Source organism: Quercus suber, unplaced genomic scaffold, assembly GCF_002906115.3.
Source record: "Quercus suber isolate HL8 unplaced genomic scaffold, Cork oak 2.0 scaffold_423, whole genome shotgun sequence".
NCBI classification, from domain to species: domain Eukaryota; kingdom Viridiplantae; phylum Streptophyta; class Magnoliopsida; order Fagales; family Fagaceae; genus Quercus; species Quercus suber.
The window spans coordinates 200,377-221,962 of record NW_027069874.1 but is presented as its reverse complement, the minus strand read 5'-3'; the positions used below and the strand labels follow the sequence as shown (position 1 = coordinate 221,962).

General features: G+C 36.7%; 2 protein-coding genes and 1 pseudogene across 3 annotated transcripts in view; 1 reads left to right on the top strand and 2 right to left on the bottom strand.

Annotated features, from left to right (window-relative positions):
- The window catches only part of LOC112027921 (uncharacterized), a 24,756-nt gene extending 7,046 nt beyond the window's left edge, over positions 1-17,710 (top strand). The window contains exons 3-6 of one of the 2 annotated variants that reach the window (XM_024060561.2): positions 16,033-16,122; positions 16,206-16,376; positions 16,515-16,750; positions 17,290-17,710. In XM_024060561.2, coding sequence (XP_023916329.2) covers positions 16,033-16,122; positions 16,206-16,376; positions 16,515-16,750; positions 17,290-17,539 — 747 coding nt within the window. In that variant the 3' untranslated portion in view covers positions 17,540-17,710. The remainder of the gene's footprint in view (positions 1-16,032; positions 16,123-16,205; positions 16,377-16,514; positions 16,751-17,289) is intronic. The other variant, XM_024060562.2, reaches the window with a different exon arrangement.
- LOC112027922 (lanC-like protein GCL2) lies at positions 2,454-7,481 on the bottom strand (annotated as a pseudogene).
- A 444-nt stretch (positions 17,711-18,154) lies between the features above and the next one.
- LOC112027929 (lanC-like protein GCL2) lies at positions 18,155-21,139 on the bottom strand. The gene is made up of 6 exons (XM_024060570.2): positions 20,762-21,139; positions 20,478-20,656; positions 20,121-20,232; positions 19,909-20,025; positions 19,495-19,812; positions 18,155-18,673 (listed from the first exon to the last, which is right to left on the bottom strand). Exons 1-6 carry the CDS (start codon positions 20,945-20,947, stop codon positions 18,335-18,337), a joined length of 1,251 nt encoding a protein of 416 aa, XP_023916338.1. The 5' UTR covers positions 20,948-21,139; the 3' UTR covers positions 18,155-18,334.
- Between the last annotated feature and the right edge of the window lie 447 nt (positions 21,140-21,586).

Sequence of the window (21,586 nt, the reverse complement as noted above, 5' to 3'; positions counted from 1 at the left end):
GGGGGGGGGGGGGGAGGGAGGGCTTAACTGTAAACAAATTATAAATTGAAGTCATCCTTCCAAAATTATTATAATCAACAAAACACAAACTAGCCTGCCAAATTGTCATATCTGATCACCTACTATTGTACTACATCCACCAGTTGAATTAGCCCCACATGGTGAACCTTTAAACTTTGAAGGGTTACCATTAGTTTTAAGGATGTGACTAATGATTTCTCCCAATTGGAACAATGTAGATATTTGTTTAAAAAAAAAAAAAAAAAAAACAATGTAGATATGACAGGTGAGACTGTAAATAAGATAGTTTGACAATAACAGGATATTTTATATCCATTGTACATAATATATAATTTCGACGGTTAGGTTAGACTTAAAAGACAGCTAGATAGGATTAGAAAAGAATATTCTTAGTCTATTTTACCTAAAAAATAAAATAAATTTATGTGCAAAGTTTCACATGGAAAAAATAAAGTATTTTGCATCTATATACTACCTTACCAATAAAAATCCTCCTCCTTAAAAAGAAAAAAGAAAAAAGAATGTTCGTCCACAATATTTTTCATAACACTTTTACAATAAATTCTAATTGACAAATTGTTACAGGATATTATTGATGACAAAAAATTAATTTTAATGATGGGTTTAAATTAGAACCGGTGACAACTTAACACCTAAAATTAGTTGTGAAAATATTGTAAATGTAGTACTTTTATGAAGAAAAAAAAAAAAAAAAAAAAAGCAATACATAAAAAAAAAAAAATTCACAATATTTTTCACAAGTTGAGTTGGCAAACTTTTATTAGTTTTTATTTAAATCTACCATTAATATCACTTTTTTACTTATCACTGTCAATCTAATACATTAACAGTTGTAAAATATTTTGTCAAATTGTTTATCTATAGACTTTCTTAAAAAATCTATGTGGTTCATATTAATTAATAGTAATTATGCATCTAAAACAAAATAATAGAGTTTAAATAATATTTAATTTTAAAAAAAATAATCATATTTGAATATATATAAATTGTTTCAATTTCAGTTTTTGCTTGTATTGAGTTGCCCTGTTTGGACCCAAGCCTTACCCATTAACATAATATGTTATTACATTCTTAATTTTTTTTTTTTTAACTTTAATTACTTTGTAAAGGAAAAAAAGTTATAAATTATAATTGGTGGAGCATAAAGTAAAGAAAAATAAAAAATGCTATATATACAATATTTTTACAACAAATTTTAAGTGACAAGTTGCTATTGGCCGCTATGGGTGGATAAAAAAGTAATTTAAGTTATGGGTTCAAATTAGAACCAATAACAACTATCGCATAATTTGTTGTGAAAATATTGTAAAAATGTTGTGGATATAAAACTTCTCTAAATTAAAACATTTAAAGTGAGATAAATGATTTTTACTCCTACTTCAACGACCTTATATAAGTGAAATAAGAAGAGATAGTTCACAACTTCATAAAGTAAATTATTCTACATCTATTTTAGCTAACAATTTCATTAACCTCTTTCACTTTACCTCAACCTTTGATCCATATTTCCCTCACTCTACCTCCCATTTAAAATCTCGTGTTGGCCTCACTGCTACGCTTGTCCTAATTAAGCCAAGACTTTATGCATGTTTGAAATAAAGCAATAAAAGAATTATTCAGCCAGTGTGATGCGTGTAAAGCCAAAAAAAAAAAAAAAAAGGCTAAGTAACAAGATTCTGCTTAAACGGATGTAAGTTACTAACGAAGCAAAAAATGACAAGATCCCTTTAATGGGTGTAAGTCACAAAGAATTTGGTTAAGTAACAAGATTCCGCTTATACGGATATAAGTTACTGACAAAGCCAAAAATGACAAGATCCCTTCAATGGGTGTAAGTCACAAAAAAGTTAGCTGAGTAACAAGATTCCGCTTAGACAAATGCAAGTTATTGACGAAGCCAAAAATGACAATATCCCTTCAATGGGTGTAAGTCACAAAGAATTTGGCTAAGTAACAAAATTCTGCATAGATGGATGTAAGTTACTGACGAAGCAAAAAATGACAAGATCCCCTTAATGGGTGTAAGTCACAGAGAATTTAGCTAAGTGACAAGATTCCGCCTAGACAGATGTAAGTTACTGACGAGATAGTCACAAAAAATTGGCTAAGTAAGAGATAAGTCACTAGAAAATTGACCAAGGAAAATCCGCCCAGACAAAAACAAACTACTGAAGAATGCAAATCATTTGATAAACAAACAAACCCCCAAACTGTGGTAGACAAACAATGAAGCAGATAGAGATCACATACAGTCAGAAAATATCATGCACGGCAATGCAGGAAAGTAAACACAGAATAGTAAATAGAATTAAAAGCCCAAAAACATTGGGCAAGAGACATTGTTCCTAAATTAGAATAAAATATTGTTCTAGAAGTAGAATAAAAAAGCCCAAAAAAAACACACTGGGCACCCAAAGAAAAAAAAAACTACAAAAAAGAAGAAGTAGACAAACATAAAGCAGATTCAAGCAGCAATTGCATCATCACCATCAGGAGGAGGCAGATAAGCATCCCCGGGAGCATCGCTAGCAAGAGTAGTGGACTAGGAGGCCTCGTCTACTGCCATCTCCTAGTCTACCTCTTCCAGGTCCAAGTTCTCCAGGTTCACTCCGAAGGGCTGCTTGACTAAGTACCGACGAAGGAGCTCGAAGCCCTTGTAGTAATAGTTGAAGAGCACAATGTTACTCCTCAGTTTGTTGAAAAGCCTCAATAGCCTTGGTAACAACAGTTTTTACCTTCTCCTTCGCGGCCTGGAGTTGCTCGTCCTTCTCCAGTGTTAACTACCTCTTAGCTCTGAGGTCGTCCCCCAAAACGTTGACCTTTTCTTTGATGGTATTGGTCTTTTCCATGGCAGAAATGGGATCCTTCTTCAGTTTAGAATTCTTTGCCTCCAAAGCCTCCACCCTGGATACCGCTAACGCAACATTTGCTTCGTGAGTAAGGTACTTCGAAATAATATGAAGACTCTCCCCCAGTATCTGAAAAGAAACTCCAACATTTAGGATGATGTAAAAAGAAGAAAAAGAAAAGAGTGAAATTGCACAAATACACTATCTGGACGAGTTTGTGGATGTGACAACCCTCAACTTTATTAGAGGACATGCTAGAGAAGACCCTCAGCTCCTCAGTAGTGAAAGCCTCTTGTGCCTTCGCCAGCGTAAGGCCAACATCGTCAAACACGCTGGACAAACGAGAATCCACCTTATCTTTCCCCTTGTCGTCCACACGTTGCTTCTTCCGGAGAGGCGTAATTTCTTCCACTGAGGTAGTCAAGGAAGCCGTCCTTGATGGCTCAGTGATGGGGCAGGAGGAGTGACAAAGACCCCCTTCTCCACAACGCGCACCGTCCTTTTTTCGAGGCTAGAAAGAGACTCGTTCTTCTTGGCCCTCATCTTTATGTACATCCCTTGGTTAAATTTTGTCGTCATCTTTACGAAGGAAAAACACTTAAAAAAAAAAAAAAAAAGGAAAAGAAGAAGAGAAGAGTAGTAGTGATGAACTTAGCAAACACTTACTCTTCTTCTCCTCAATTTCTATAGTACGCAGGACGTAAGTAGAAGGCTATGGACAGAGGCAGTGAAGAGCTAGTGTTTGCGGGTCGACCAGATCATCAAAATCTTCAATCGTCCTTGCGTACTTAATAGCCGCCTCAACACGTTACCTGTATATGCTCTTGAGCCTTGACTGCTTCTTAACTGTGCACGAGACAACAAACAAGAGAGTTAAAGGTGATAAAATATGTGCAAAAGTATGAATGATGAAAGATTGGCAGAGAAAGGACATACCTAGACTTGGGGTACCCTACTGACAGAGTAACCTAGGGACGTCCCCCCAAACTTCACTAGAAGGGGTCTCCCACTTATTCCTGGAGACAAAAAAAGAACTTGGACTTCCAGTAGCAGAACGACGAGGGTAGGCCCCTGACGATCCTAGCTTCCTTGACCCAAGGCACTAGCTCGTAGTACTCGTATTTCTTAGATTTCTTCAGATGATACAAGTAAGTGAACTTGTCTACCCTGATCATATCTCCTTTAGTGGTAGATAGCCATATCTCCATACAGTTGATCACTATCCTCCATGAGTTCGGCATAAGTTGCCCAAGAGCAATTTTGAAATGGTTTAAAAGTTCCATAAGGAAGGAGTTGATGGGAAATCTAAGCCCACTCAGGAAGGTAGCCTCATAAAAGCACACCTCCCCGGGCGAAATATGACCGGCTTGTTCCTCTTTACGAGGACAATGAACCCTAACCCTCTCTAGAAACTGGAACTTATTGCTAAACCTAAAGAGGGTCTCAATGTCTAAGCCACACTTTTCCTCAAGGGCAGAGAAAGCCTTGACCTCCCTGGGCCAGAAACCGCAGTGTCCTCGTCCACTTCCACAGGATTGTCGCTAGACAACAACCCCGTGTCAAGTTCACTAGATCTCACCTCCGACATCCCTCTTTGCTCACCCACTAAATCTTCGAACCTATCAAAGGATTGACAAAGCAAAGGGACCACATCAGCTAACACTACACCCAAACTACTACCCTCAAACACAAAACCTTCAACTAAGGGACAGAAAGTATGAGGAGAGCTTAGAGAGGCACCCAAACGTGCAAAAATAAATGAAATAGAGGGGCAAAGTTTCCTAGTTTCAAAACTACCAACCATGGAACCCAAAAAACGAAAAGGAGGGGGGGGGGGCAAAATCCTAAAAACTCAAAATAGGAACGAAAATAAGAAATTTGTATAAATTGCCTATGCTACGAAGAATAAAAGAGGCAAAAAGGAACCGTACATTCAAAAAAAGGCACCCACAAGAAGGAAGAATGCAAGAAATCGCAGGGGAGAACAACTTGGAGAAAGAAAGGCACAAAGCAACAATGGTGGAGGAATAGAAAAAGTGAAGAAAGGAGGGGAAGTTTAAAAACCAAACACAAAAAACTGAAAATCAACAGGAAACCCAAAGAGCGATACAAGTGGAGCATTAACTCCACCAGTCATTACATGCCACGTGGCCATGATGTGTACGACGCTGCCACTTTGCATTAATGTGCCACCACTTTGCATCAAATGCGGAACGAAACCCCAAGAGTCATGTTTGGGCAAACAACTTTTCACCTTCTGGTGGTCATCACGACACACAATGATGACCACAAAACCTGGGGGGCAGCTGATGGGATCAACAAACTCCTTTGCCTAGACGACTTCACCAAATACCTTTGTCTACCTAGCCACGACATGGACAAGGAAAAGCAAACCATTAAAGAGAAGCTTCAATGCCTCGGACCGTTACCAATTACCTGTCAAACTATTGACTGCTTTTCAAAACCTGCATTAACAAATCCTGAGGCATTATGGAAGGAGCACTAAAGCCACAATTAAAGCCCCAATGACTAGAAACTACAAAACTATATATACACCCAAAATACACAAGCAGAGGTAATTTTGATACTCTAAACTCTCTTATTTCCCCCAAAAGCTTCTGTATATTGACTTTGGCATCGGAGGCGTTGTGGCAGGCACTGCACCGATGACCACCTAAAGAGAGCCTTTATGCTACATTTGTAGGTATAGTGATGAGGATTCAGCTCCATTTGGACGACAACTGATGATTTCCACCTCATCATAAACATTAATGGGCATCTTCCACTCTTAGCCAATTCTCTTCCATTCTTGATGATTTCATTCACAATTGAACACTACACACATGTTTACCAGAATATCAGTGCCACTTCTAATGAAACAAATAACAATATCCAAGATCGTTTAGTAACTTATGATGCAAGTCTTACAGTGTAGGTAGAAGGAATCGTCCCTGTGCCCCTATGTTTGTTTATGAACAAACACGCCCATAAGTATCCAACTCTCCCATATAACAACTCATCAGGAAGATTTTTGGGAAGCTTAATCTATACTAATAAAACCATGAGTTAACACCGACAAACAAGTTCTGAGCAACCAATTAATGCAACTGTTATTTAACAAATGCCATTAGAATACCTCTCTAAATTGAACTAACTAGTAATTTAGCAACTATTCATCACCAGCATGCTTTGCCAACATAGCCCCAAGAGCACATGCACTTGCTCGCCCGCATAGAAAAGTCACATCCCTGCCATCAATGCATTACATGAAGCACCCTAACTCAGGTGAGCATGCTATCACCCAAAAAAGCCATAATAATAAGTGTTTGACTATGAGTGGCGGAGAAAAAATAGTAGTTCCATGAGTGTCAATTGTGTTCACGTGTCAATTGTGTCCACGTACTACTTGCAGCCAACCACTTTAGCAAAGTGAAATTTGTTATGAAAAGGTTGTGTCCATAGCCTTACAGATATTAGGTGCATACAAAGCAAGAGAGTAAGTAAGGAGAGTACCTTGAATTAAAAGAAGCGGTGTCACAAGCCTTAACAATCTGAGAGGAGAGAGCAAGATCATTGTTGTTACTAGTGAGTAGGTAAGCTCTAAAGAGGAAAAAACCGTCCCAAGAGTCCCATAATACAGCGTAAAGTCTTGAACTTGTTGACCAGACATACCCCACGTCTCCAACGTTATCTGAAACAAATCCACAAACAGTTGGTAGGCATAAGAGTAAGTAAACTCCTACATGCACACACAGAGACAAAGAAAGTAGTGAGTGAAAGAGATGGATACGGTTTCTTTAAGGTCCAAAGTGGTGCATTTGAAACGCTGAGAGAGAGAAGAGTAAGGCATGGAGAGGAGCTTCATAAGACAATCTTGGGTGACAACTACTGGCTCTTTTCCTTCTTCGTCTTGGGTTTCAGCTGTTGCTTCTGCTACGAAGTCTGGCATTATGTTTGGGAAGAAACAGTCTGCCATTTTCTCCAATTTGGGCTTTAAAACTCAGTGTTAGTGGCTCCGTTACGAGGAGAGAGAGAGAGAGAGAGAGAGCTAAGGTAGGTGATTGACTTTTTAGAACCGCGACATAGTCATTAGGGTTAAGAAGTTAAGCCGATCAGAGCATGAGCTCGCTACACGTTGAATTGATTTTGCACTACATGGCAGACTTTAAGATTTCTCACCTCCGAGTTTCTTTTTGTCTTCTCACAAAAAGATTTGATACATGGCCTGGACAAGCCTAATCTAATTGTAGTCGAACTACTTGATGATTTAAGAATTTTCTTCTTCTTCTTCTTCTTCTTCTTCTTCTTCTTCTTCTTTTTTTAAAATATTTATGGGCTAGGTTGTCCATGTGTTTGAGATGGATCAGGTTTAGGCTTAACCTGCATCTAATCAGACCTCATCAGGAGCATATTTCAACCTACGATGATCAAGGAAGTTGATCAAATTGGATCTTCAACAAATGGCAGTTGATTCCATCGAGTTTGTCATGCAGGTAAGTCTTCGGGTGGGTTGGGTAGCCCTTTTTATAGATGGCAATTTTAGATTTTGAACCCTCACTTGAGAGACTTTAGGGTTAATATCTCTGTAACGTGCTTTCAAGAATGATATGTATGAAAACAATCAAAGACAATTGGTCCTCGTTCAAATAGTAATTTCTGGGGACCAGTTGTCATTCGTTTAGTCTTGTCTCATTTAGTTATGTTATATCATTTTAATCTTGGGATTATAATTGCAATGGGTTTAATTTTATAGATTGCCAAAGGGTGATATTTTTAGGTTGGGAAATCGTGGACAAAAGTGTGTGTGTTTTATGTGTTAAACAATGTGTTTTTAAGTATAAGACTTTGTCTCAGAATAACTCAAGAAGAAAGGAAGTAATTGGATTCTCGACAGTTTTGTCGATAGCTTGTCAATCCATCGAGATTAATTGCTATGGCCTCTTGACAACTAGTCGATTGATTGAGAATCAAGATACATGATTCTTAATCAGTCCCATTAAGTAGACCCACAAGTTGGAATCTGAGCCCTACTTGTTAGAGAATAAACAGGATTATTAGGGGTTAACTAAACAACAGAAGTGAGAGCATTTCATGTATATCTAGGGTTTGTACCTTCTCTTTCAAGTTAACCTACAAATCGAAGACACAAAATTATATTTAAAAAGAATAGTATAACCGATACTTGGTGATTCAATTGAACTCACCATGACAAACATAATCAAATTGTTTTGAAGATTATTATTATGATTTAGTTGAACCCTAGGGGATTAAGTTTTTCACAATTAATGGTTCACACAAAACAATATCAAGGGGTAAATTGTTACAGACAAAAGCTTAAGAAGGTTTTGTGTTTTATTAAAAAACCACTGGGGATAAAATGTTACACTCAAAACCTCAAGGGAATTCCATAGTTTCTATATGAAATAAATAATGAAACTTCTTTCAATAAAATCTAGAATTCTTAGTAGTAGGATTTTTTATCTAAGTAGGTTTTAAACCATTTGAAACTATGTTAATTATTTTCATGTGTCTATAGCATATCACATTGCTTAAGGAAAATAATAATAATCAATGATTATTTTTTCAAGATTTATATAAGAATACTTATTATGAAATGGAGAAATATAATTGATTTAGAATATTACTTTCTTCCTCATGCAAGAATTGAATAAAAAAAGGGAAAAAATAAAAAGGTAAAATCAAATTTAATAACTCATGCAATAAAAAAAAATATATTAATTTTGTGCTTAAATTTGTTGAAATAATTAAATTTTTGTGAACTTACTAAAGCAATATATTCATATTTTTTATTATATTAATCTTACCATTTTTCATTTTCTAAATCCAACTAATCTATATATATTCAAAGGGAAAGCTCAAAGAAAGTTTAATTAGAATTCGAAATTAGAATCCAATTTTGTGTTACGTGTCTAAATTTATGTATGAACCACACCATAATTAGCCACTTAAATTTTTAATTTTTGTGCCAAGTGAGTTATTGAGAGCTAAATATTAAGAATCTGATATTAATGAACTATAAAATTAAAAAAAAAAATTAATCACTTATACTCATACAAATCATCACACAACAAAGATCACAACATATTCTATCTTATTAAAAAATAGAAAAAAAAAAAATCATAAGTAGTACTAAATTTAGGTAAGAATTTTAATATATGACTAATTACATTTACTTTAGAAAAAATTGACTAATTATTTATATTTTTATGATAGAAATTGTGTTTAATTTAAATGTATCTATACATATGCACATGTTACATGCTATTTTTTTTTTAATAATTTGACTAATTATATATATTTTAAAATAAAAATTGTGTATAATTTTAAATGCATTCATGCGTTTACATGGGTTACATGCTTTTTTTTAGAAGATACATGAGTTACATGCTAGTGATACTTAATACTGAGCAGAATACTTATTATTAGAGGGAACAAGCAACACAAACATAATATATATATATATATATTGTAAGGACCAGATTTGAGTCCCTAGCCCAAAAGGTGAATGGACTTAGATCCAAAAAGCCCAAAACAATGAATTTGTAGAGAGTGGGTTGGAAAATTGGGCTAAAATGAGTTGGACAACAAATAAAGTGGATTCGAATGACAAGAAAAAGAAGATGGACAAGTTTTAACTACAGAAAATCGTCCTCGGTACAGTCCGAGGAGATCAGTTCTTATATATTGCTCTTAAGTTTGATTACAAGTTTGGTTCCTAATTGTTACAGTATTTCTTTCTTGATTTCTCGATCCTCTTCTCCCACTGCTTCCTTCTTCTTTTATACTCTCTTCTACTTTCATCTTTACCATCCACGTGCAGACCAGATGGTTAGTGTTGATACTTGTCCCATCAGCACCTTCCATAAGTCTTCATGTAATAGTTGTAAGACTGAAAACCACAGTTCAGGCATCATCTCCACATTAATGCGACTAGAGAGTTAGCTGTAGAGCATTTAATGAGGTGGTAGCAGCTTTCCCCTTAGATATTTTAGGACTCTCCCCTATCATATATCTCTACAATGCTTATCCGTACCAACAGAACTTCTTGGAACGTTCCCCTAGACAGCAGACTACCTATTTAGACCTCAGCTATGGTTAGCCGAGGAGGCATTCATCCTCAGACTACCCTCCTAGGCCATTATGACTACAACTAACTTTTTCTTCCACTAATACGGACTTTCTTGACAATGTTTACTCATCCTTGGACGACCCCTAGTCCTTGGCTTGGGCCCTGGGCCCTAGGCCCAATATATACATAGAAAATGAGCTCCTAGGCCCAATCTCCTCAACACCGAAGCGGCTTGGGTTTGTTGATCTCGGCACCAAAGGTTTGTTTTTTGGTTTGGTTTGTCTCTAGATTCATTTTCTATGTTCTCTAGGTTAGTCTGTCTATAGTACCAGAAACACACTTGGTTTGATTCAACAATACCAAAGAGACACTAGTGCTAGGATCAACAAACCCAATCTAAGAGGCTGGTGCCAAGATCAAAACTACCATGGGTCTTCGTGGGGTTAGGTCAAATTCTTCTTCTTCTTTAAGAAACAACCCCCTTCGTGGATTTGGGTCTTCAGGGGGTTGTGTTTTGGTTTGGTTTTTAATGAACTGCAAAACTGGAACTCGTGGATTTGGGTCTTTGTGGGGTTGTGAAGGTTTGGTTTTTGATGAATTGCAGAAACTGGAACTCATTTGATGAAGTACAGAAACTAGAACTCGTGGATTGGATTTGGTCTTGGTGGTCTGGAACTCGAGTTTAGAAACTCGAGTTCCATATTGATTTTTCATGGAACTCGAGTCTCAGAGACTTGAGTTGCAATTGTGAAATTGAGTTTGTGAGCCTCGAGATGCTAGTTTCCTAAATAATTTGAAAACGTTGCTAACTAACGAAATAGTTTAAAAGTAGGTGTTATTTTGAAAAAATAAAATAAAATCCCCAAAGCTTGAATAATCCATAACTACTGTTCCTTAGCCTTTGAGCTCTTTCTATATAGTCAATACAATTAACTTTCTCATTAGTCATCACCACCTCTCCCTTGTTTCTCACCTCTCTCCAAAGTGGAAAAGATCCAGCACAGTCATGTAGAAGTAAGAGAACTAAAGCTTCATGTCGCCCAGATTGGAAGTGGTATATCTGATACCAACATTTCTTTTATTTCCCTACTCCATAGGTTTTTAACTTTTCCATTTTATCCTTCCAAAATTTGATTTTCTACTTTCTCTAATCATGAATGTTTGAGCAGGTGATAAGGTAGTGGTGTTCCTGCATGGATTTCCTGAAATATGGTATACATGGAGGCACCAATTGATTGCTGTTGCAAATGCTGGCTACCGAGCAATAGCCTTTGATTTCAGGGGCTATGGACTGTCTGACCAGCCCCCGGAGCCAGAGAAAGCAAATTTCAATGACCTTGTTGATGATGTTGTCGGCCTTCTTGACTCTCTGGGCATCAATAAAGTAGTACTTGCCACCCAAATCTCTTCCCCTTTAGATATACATACAGCTTGAATGTATGACTCAAAAAATGCAAGATTTCTATGTTAATCAAAGTGATAAAGTTTTAGTTTTGGTGTCTAAGCTTTAGTGGGTAGGTGATCAACCCCATTCATACTTTGTTAAATTGCCATTTCAACAACAATCTCGTTTTCATCTCTCCGTTTCACACCTGTCTTTCGCATCTCACTACTATTGCTCAATTTCGAAGACTTCTTCAAAGCTTAAACATTTTTACTTCTAATCTAGCCCTGCTTCAAACAGATCTCCCCTCCAGTTGCCCAACTTTCAGATACTCTTTTTGGTTGGCAAGACCTATGGTCGTCACTAGGCAAATACTCGTCCACAATCCTTCCAATTTGATCCAGTATCCTGAAATCAGAGCATTTTCGTTTTGGGGGGTCTTAATTGTAAACAAATTATAAATTGGAGTCGTCCTGGAAATGTTAAATGTTTTCCAAAATTATTATAATCAGCAAAACACAAACTAGCCTGCCAAATTGTCATATCTGATCATCTGTATTACATCTACCAATTGAATGCACCTAATGCAATTATATTCAATGGTTGAAATTAAAATTTTAAAAAGTAATTTTTAATCTCAATTATTAAATAAAACATATTAAAAAAATTAAAAAAAATTGTGAGAAAAAAATGAGTAAATTACATCAGATGTAATACTAAGTATTCTCAATCCAGTGAATTAGCCCCACATGGTGGACTACCAGTGAACCTTTAAACTTTGAAGGGTTACCGTTAGTTTTAAGGATGTGACTAATGATTTGTCCCAAAGGGAAAAATGTAGATATGACAGGTGAGACTATAAATAGGATAGTTTGACAATAACAGAATATTTTATATCCATTTTACATAATATATCATTTCGATGGTTAGGTTAGACTTAAAAGACAGCTAGATAGGATTAGAAAATAATGTTCATCGTCTATTTTACCTAAAAAACATGACAAAATTATGTGAGACTTCAGACAAGTTTCACATGGAAAAAAGAAAGTATTTTACATCCATATACTGCCTCGACCAGTAAAAATCTTCCTTTTTATTACTCTCTCCGTCCCTTTTTTTTTTTTTTTTTTTTTTTTTTAAAAGTTAAATTTTTTAAGAAAACATCATCTATTGTTTTGTATATCTTTTAAAAATGTATAAGTTTCCAAAACTACCCTTAAAAAAATATATCAAAAAATTGAATTAGTAAATTAATAGGGAATAATATGAACATTAGTAAATTAATGACTTTTATTTTTAAAAATAGGACAATATTTTGGGACATCTCAAAATGAAATAGAGGACAAAAAAATGGGACGGAGGTAGTATTATTTATTATTCCACTTCATGCTTCATAACATGCACCTGGGATAGGTCCAATGCTGGACACTGGACTCAATGCCGGCTTTATATTAAAAGCAAATGAGGAAGTTGCTTAAGGCCTTAAGTAGGAAAAAAAAAAGTCTCCAAATTTTAATTAATAGGGTTTTTTTTTTTCAATATAATAATATTAAGTTAAGCCCAAATATTAGCTAAAAAAATTAATTCATATTTTTTATTAAAAAAAAAAAAATAGCTAGATTCATAACATTTTTCACAATAAATCCTAATCAACAAATTGTTACAGGCTATTATTGATGACAAAAAATTAATTTGAATGATGAGTTTAAATTAGAACTAGTAACAACTTAACACTTAGAATTTGTTGTGAAAATATTGTGAATGTAGAACTTCTCAAAAAAAAAAAAAAAAAAAAAAGCAATACATTAAAAAATTCACAACATTTTCCACAAGTTTAAAAAAAAAAAAAAAAAAAAAAAACTGGCAAAAGGATAGGAAACAAGAACCATTAAATTCAAGTAGCAGGAATAATGGATCACAGATCCATAAAATAAATAAATGTGCCTTGAGAAAGCAAATGGGCTCAAAAGAGCCCGAAAAGAGAAAAATAGCGAATAGCAAACCCATGGGCAGTATACGATGTGGAAAAGTAAGAATGGGCTGCGACAGGCCCAAAGCAATGTAAAGAAAGAGAGTATGGGATTGATGGCAAGCCCACAAACCCCAAAGATGAGAATGAGGTAATTGGGTCGGGGAAGCCCAATGAAGTTAGTAAAAGCTCATGGGAACACAAAGTTAGAACAAATGGCCGAGGAAACCCAAGGCAAGCAAATGGGCCAAGGATGTCTAAGGGAAAACAAAAGGGACACAGGAGCCCATAAGTAAGAAAACCCATAGTCAAGGGAAAGAACACATGGCAAGCCTAAAAAGGGGCCCGGTAGGATCATGTCAATACAAGCAGGAATGACAAAGTAATACGGCAGGACATGATGACAATCAAGAAGTAGGCTGGAAGAAATGTGAAGCCCAATGTCAAATGAAGCCCAGCTCCTAAAGGGAACAGTAAATTATAAAACGGCCCACATAAAAGGACGGAGAAGAGCGGCAGACTGTGCAAACAAAGCTCCAGACCGCGACAAACGCATGAGTAGCAGGCAGATTTTAGACATACATGAAAGGAAAGCACGCGCAAGGCCCAGACACCACCAGCCTGTACCCAACCAATATGGGACGTGGTGAGGTCATGGGTCAGAGATAAGGAGGGTATGGTTTAGTGGTGGGGAGAGGGAAAAAGACCTATTCTGCAGCTCCTGCCCAAGCTCCTTTGGGAGGTACGTCCTACCGGGATGACAGACCACCTAAAAGAGGTAAGGTTGAGGGGGAAACCGTTAGGTGCATGCCATGAGGGAAAGAGAGAGAAAGCACTTACACTGTGACAAGAAAGAGTACCATGGCAGACTAACGAATGAAACAAACCTGCCTTTGTCTGGCGAGGGTGAGTGGCACACAGACAAACCCTTTGGTGGTCGGCAAGTACGCCTAGACCAGACAAAGGCGGTTAAGGGGCAAAGTGGTAAAATCTGGTCACGGCAGGTACTATAAAAAGACCCTTACCGTGCCCAGAACAGGGGATCGAAAAACAGGGGAGTATCACGAAGTAAAATAAAAAGAAAGCAAAAACAAGGGAAAGAAAAAAGATAAGAGAGATAACAGAAAATAAAGAGAGATAATACAATAAGCATGCACCAATAAGTTGGTTTCCTTCTCTCCCCCTCGTAATCCTACTCTCTTCGAGAAAAATAATGAAAGAAGGATTCCTTTGAACACTAACCATTTAAGTCTGGTTCCCTCAAATTTATTAATCCCCACAGCAGGATCTTTCCTGGGAGATTAGTTGCATTGAGATGAGGTGTTCTTCCTCTTTGGTCTTTGCCTCTACAGACCAAACTTGACTTGATATTTATTCTTGATTAACTCATATTATCACTTACTCCTTTATTTCTTTTGTAAAAGCCATTGTTATCACTATGATTGTCATAAATAGGGATTACTTGATCATTTTTATTAAGAAAAGGTCACTTTATTCTGTTATTATTATTATTATTATTATATCTGCCTACCGTAACTCATTTGAAACAGCTCTGCCTGCCATAAGTACACTCCTAGTAGACAAGACCTAGTTTGTGCACAAACCGGCCCAAATTGAGTTACAGTTGGACCGGTACCAACTCTCCTACTCAAAATACTCGGGCCCATTACCGCAGGAGGCAGCTCAGCCCAATGCATAGTATACAAAAAAAGGCCCCTACACCACTATCAATTTGGCACATCAATGAGTGTAAAAAGTTTTGTCAAATTTTTTGTTTATAGACTTTCTATAAACAAAAAATCTACATGGTTCATATTAATTAGTGGTAATTACGCATTTAAAACAATATAATAGAGTTTAAGTAATATTTATTTGAATATATAAAATGCCTCAATTTTGTCTTAGGCCTTCAAATACATTAAGTTGCCCCTAATTGGACCCAAGCCTTACCCCATTACCATAATATGTTATTACATTCTTAATTTTTTTAAAAAATTTTAATTACTTTGTAAAGGGATTTTTTTTTTATATAAACTATAATTGGTTGAGCATAAAGTAAAGAAAAATATTATGTACACAATATTTTCACAACACAATTTAAATGACAAGTTGCTATTGGCTATTATGGGTAAATAAAAAAGTAATTTAAGTTGTGAGTTCAAATTAGAACTAATAACAACTACCACATAATTTGTTGTAAAAATATTGTAAGAATATTGTGCATGTAACACTTCTCTAAATTAAAACATTTAAAGTGAGATAAATGATTTTTGCTCCTACCTCAACAACCTTATATAAGTGAAATAAAAAGAGATAGTTCACAACTTCACAAATTACAATATTCTACATCTATTTTAGCTAACAATTTCATTAACCTCTTCCCTTTTACCTCAACCTTCAATCCATATTTCTCTCACTCTACCTCCTATTTAAAATCTCATAATAGGCCTCACCTATTAAAAAGTAGTTTGAGCTCATGTGTGAGGAGGAGAATTAAAATTATGTGATTAAATAATTAAATTTATCAATTCTCAATAGTTTAAGCTTTTGAGAGAATCGGTAATTTAATATTTTATTTGTCAACTATAAAGATTCCTTTAAATTAATGTAAAAAAAGAAAAGAAAAGAAAGAATACTGTTTGTGGCATTTCCATATTATTATTTGCTATGACATGGTAAAACAAACGCACTATAGTAGAGTGGGATCAAACCCATGGTCTCTTGCCACCATCAGGAATGGAATGCTATTTGGGTTAACATTGATACCACTGACCATACTTATCAACTAGTTAAGTTTGAATCATTAAAAAGTGATCATAAAAACGCATTCCGAATTTCCCACAACATCACCATGGATATTCTTGGTGCCAGGCTTTTCTTATTGGCAAGGACTTCGGAGCTTTCCCAGCATACATGGTAGCAGCGGTCCATCCAGAAAGGGTGTCAGGCGTTCTAACACTTGGTGTTCCTTTCATGTTACCTGGTCCTTCCGCTGTCCAAAATCATCTACTTCCTCAAGGCTTCTACGTAACTAGGTGGCAGGTAATATAGATTTTGATTTTTGACACAAACATGAAACATAGTCATTTACTTGATAGCATTTTTCCTACTTTCTTATTTCCCCAGGCACTATAATGTTCAATTTATATGTTAATAGTATTATTACTGGATCTTGTGTAGGAGCCAGGGAGAGCAGAAGCTGACTTCGGCCGGTTTGATGCCAAAGCAGTGGTAAGGATCATCTACACTCTCTTCTCAGGAAGTGAGGTCCCAGTTGCAGCCGAGGATCAGGAAATCATGGACTTGTTTGACCCTTCCACTCCTCTTCCACCATGGTTCTCCGAGGAAGATCTCTCGGTCTATGCTTCCTTATATGAGAAGTCTGGATTCCGTTTTGCATTGCAGGTTCCATACAGGTACACAAAATTCCCCCCAAGTTGCTGGAAGAAATGTGAAAGCTTCTTTTTTAAATCGGCTTTAACACCATCCAACCCTTTATGATTCAAGAACCAAATACTGGGTAAAGAAAAATGAATTAGGAGTCCTCTAATTGGCCTTATAGTGATTTCCATTAATGTAAATAGTCAAATTGGGTGAAGTAAGGTAAGGCATGACCTCAACCAAATAGTTCAAATTATTTTAGTCCAAGGGTATGAGGCTTATTTTTTGTAGTAAAATCTCAACATGCACCTAAAAAATGATTAATTATTCAGTATTAAGAAACTAATCCCTTCCTCTCATATAATAATATGTCTCACTAATTAAATTTATAGTAGAATTAAATATTCATGTGAGAATAGAGAGCATTGCTTTGGAGCTAAAAGAATATTGTATAATTTTCCTAGGGAAACAGATCACCTAACTCTATAAAGTTCCGATGAAACCAATAAGATCTTCCAAAAGTATGACATTCCTTGAGGTAAACATACATTTGACTGGTTGGTCCATTGGGCAGGACTTTAAATGTGGATGGTGGAATAACTGAGCTGATAGTCAAAGCTCCAACGCTGCTGATTATGGGGGAGAAGGATTATGTACGGAAATTCCCAGGGACCGAGGACTACATAAGGAGTGGAGCCATGAAGCATGTTGTACCAGATTTAGAGATCATATTCATGCCTGAAGGGACCCATTTTGTTCAAGAGCAACTTCCAGATCAGGTGAATGAGTTCATCATCACCTTCCTTGGAAAACATAGTGCCTGAGGAGGGTGCTATATGAGTACCCCAGGTGTAAGAATAAAATCTATGCTAGAAAATATTGTATCCATGGGCAGCGAGGCTAAATCTTTCTTGTGCAACTTTGTCGTCTCCATGTGCTTAGCTTAACAGATATTCCAAATGGCTTTAAAAACATATGGAGTTCGATTTCTTGCATTTGTCATTTGGTGTCAATTTCGGTCAGATTAATTACTCCTGCTTATGGAATTCATTCAGTCAAGTTAGTCCCAGTGATTCTGGTGGGCAAACCAGACCATGAACCATTTTCAAAATCGTTAAAATGGAATTCATTCAATCAAGTTAGTCCCACTGATACTGGTGGGCCAAGCCAGTCCATGAACCATTATCGCAATCGTTAAAATAGAATTCATTCAATCAAGTTAGTCCCACTGATAAGGAGAATTGCTTTTTTCTTTTTGGGTAAGGGAGGGGGTAGGCAGGTTGAACCCATGACATGAGATTAGGGGACAAGGTAGGTGCTAATCAGACTATAAGCCTATTGGCAATTGCTACCTTAAGCTTAGAATTGTGTAAACTAACACGGTAAGATATTGATTGTTGTTTCATCAAGTCATTCGTCCAGTCATCTCCTCCCAAACAAAACTCAAAACCAGCTTGTTTCAAGAAGAAAATTTATCGTCAGATTCCCAGTAGGAAATGACAAAATAGGAACAGAAAGCCAGCAAATTCTCAAATACATTACACGATGTGAGCTACTCTAAGCACAATAAATTTTTATACATAAGGCATACCTTCCAACCTTCCATTGTAAAAATATTTTCAGAGATCATAAGCCGGAAACTTACCCTGAGAGGGATCGGTCATGTCAAGAAAAAGATAAGCCATACCTCCCATCCCCTCAAACAATGAGTAGGGGTTATCACCTCCATGCATCTCTCCCTCTGATATGAGCTTGTGAGCTCTATCAAGTAGAAAGCAAGCAAAAGCTTTGGCTCTGTATAAGAAATCCACTTTGCCTGTAAGTTGGTAAAGTGAGAGGAACACATATGCATTCCCACTAATGCCATGGCAAATCCCAACTCGCTTGAGCAGTCCGCGGTTCCACACTACCTCTGCTGCATCTGCAGCTGCTTCCAGAAATTCCTTATCTCCAAAAACCTGCGCATTTGACACAGTTTTTATTCAATACACGCAATCAAGAAAAAATATCTGAGAAAAGAAAAAAAAAACTATGGTAAAGAGACTGAGAATTTAGTTTCACTAAGTAAGAGAAGTACAACAGTACACATTTTCTTAATTAAGTTAACTACAACAGTAGTCTTCCCTTGAATATAACTGACATACTTAGGCTGCATGCCCTCAGCATTTTCTAATTAAATTATCCAAAAAAAAAGATACACGCCTTTTCCCATGTCACCACATGATTAATGCAACACAAAATGGTTCTTCTTTATTATTATTAAGTCTCAACAGAAAAGAAATTTCAACACATTCTACTCAGGACTGTCTTAAGGAGAACTTCAGGGGGAAAATGACCAATTATAATGTTATTGTAAGTTAATGAAACACATTTTATGCATTATCAGACCACTGGCAATAATTCTAGTCAGAAATGAAAGTCATTCCTCCATGGATTCTTAGCCAATCAGACCAACTTCCACACCCCCCCACCCCCCTTTTTTCTCTTTCCTCTTTTTGCAGGGGTTAAAAAACATATAATTACTTACCTACTTAAAGGTTCAAGACAAAGAGTTAGAAAAGCTTTAGGTATTATATTACTGAAGATACCCAACCTATGATTATGGAAAGCGAAAGCAAAGCTTATGAAACAGCACTGTGAGAACTTCCTTAAGTTGTTCAATGAATTGCGCCAACGACTGTAATCAGACATGGCACTTTGACAGTCCAAGGATACAGGGAAACAAAATTACAAATGGTTTGCACAAAAAGAAAAGAACTTCCCATCAGAGAGATCTTACCCTAGCTGCTTTGACGAGTGTGAGAGCAACTCCAGGAGCTCCATGACACCAATGCACAAGAATATCTCTCTTTTTATCCTCTTCACTTGCAGGGTAGTTCCCACTGGGGAATCGATTGTTGATCATGTACCTAAGAGTGCCCTTGACATCCTCGACCTCATCTGGTTTCAAATCCATGTCCATCAAAACATGCATTATCCCTGCCAATCCATGTGCCGCACCCCAATACTTTTCTCCATACCATTCAAACATTAATGGGCATCTTCCACTCTTTGCCAATTCTCTTCCATTCTTGATGATTTCATTCACAACTGAACACTACACACATGTTTACCAGAATAATATCAGTGCCACTTCTAATGAAACAAATAACAATATCCAAGATCGTTTAGTAACTCATGATGCAAGTCTTACAGTGTAGGTAGAAGGAATCGTCCCTGCGCCCATATGTTTGTTTATGAACAAACATGCCCATAAGTATCCAACTCTCCCATATAACAACTCATCAGGAAGATTTCCGGGAAGCTTAATCTATACTCATAAATCAAACCATGAGTTAACACCGACAAACAAGTTCTGAGCAACCAATTAAGGCAACTGTTATTTAACAAATGCCAATATAATACCTCTCTAAATTGAACTAAATAGTAATTTATCAACTGTTCATCACCGGCATGCTTTGCCGTCACAGCCCCAAGAGCACATACACCAGCTCGCCCGCATAGAAAAGTCACATCCCTACCATCAATGCATCACACAAAGCACCCTAACTCAGCTGAGCATGCTATCACCCAAAAAAGCCATAATAATAAGTGTTCGACTAGGAGTGGCGGAGAAAAATTAGTATTTCCATGAGTGTCAATTGTGTCCACTACTCGCAGCCAACCACTTTAGCAAAGTGAAATTTGTTGCGAAAAAAGTTGTGTCCGGAGCCTTACAGATATTAGGTGCATACAAAGCAAGAGAGTAAGTGAGGAGAGTACCTTGAATTGAAAGAAGCGGTGTCACAAGCCTTAACAATCTGAGAGGAGAGAGCAAGATCATTGTGGTTGTTAGTGAGTAGGTAAGATCTGAAGAGGAAAAAAGCCGTCCCAAGAGTCCCACAATACAGTGTAAAGTCTTGAACTTGATGCCCAGTCATACCCCACGTCTCCAAAGTTATCTGAAACAAATCCACATACACTTGGTAGGCATAAGAGTAAGTAAACTCATACATGCACACTCAGAGAGACAAAGAAAGTAGCGAGTAAATAAAAGAGATGGATACGGTTTCTTTGAGGTCCAAAGCGGCGCGTTTGAAACGCTGAGAGAGAGAAGAGTAAGGCATGGAGAGGAGCTTCATGAGAGAATCTTGGGTGACAACTGCTGGCTCTTTTCCTTCTTCGTCTTGGGTTTCAGCTGTTGCTTCTGCTACGAAGTCTGGCATTACGTTTGGGAAGAACCGGTCCGCCATTTTCTCCAATTCGGGCTTCAAAACTCAGTGTCAGTGACTCTGTTACGAGGAGGGAGAGAGAGGGGGAGGAGCTAAGGTAGATGATTGACTTCTTAGAACCGCGACATAGTCAGCGGGGTTGAGAAGCTGAGCTGATCGGAGCATGAGCTCGCTACACGTTGAAAAGATTTTGCCCTACGTGGCAGACTTTAAGATTTCTCATCTCCGAGGTCCTTTTTGTCTTCTCGCAAAAAGATTTGATACGTGGCCCGGACCAGCCTAATCTAATTGTTTTTAATTTTTAAACAATATTATACGTATTTTCAAATACTTTTTTACTTACACATACTTTTAAAAAATACAAACAACATTATTAGAACAACGATATCAAACATCTCCTAAATAATTAGAAAAATTAAAATAGTGGGTAATAAAACCAAACACATGCTTGATGCCTCTTGCCAGTTGCCTCCCACCTTTATTAATTTCTTTTTCTTTCTCTGATCCACATCATACGCTTAAGATCTACAAATACAACCTATATGTCATTACAATTTCCAAGAAGCACTCATCTTCACACATTTAAACTTATCACTTCACTATCAAATGTTTCTTTATTTTTCTTGAGTCTTTCAGCTCCATCACAACTCTCTCTCTCTA

What these genes read in the sequence shown, in the direction of transcription:
- LOC112027929 (XM_024060570.2), bottom strand. Translation starts at nt 20,947, where the DNA reads ATGGCGGACCGGTTCTTCCCAAACGTAATGCCAGACTTCGTAGCAGAA. An exon ending in CTTTGGACCTCAAAGAAACC is followed by an intron (nt 20,657 to 20,761) that starts GTATCCATCTCT and finishes GATTTGTTTCAG; the next exon opens with ATAACTTTGGAGACGTGGGG. An exon ending in CGATTCCTTCTACCTACACT is followed by an intron (nt 19,813 to 19,908) that starts GTAAGACTTGCA and finishes ACATGTGTGTAG; the next exon opens with TGTTCAGTTGTGAATGAAAT.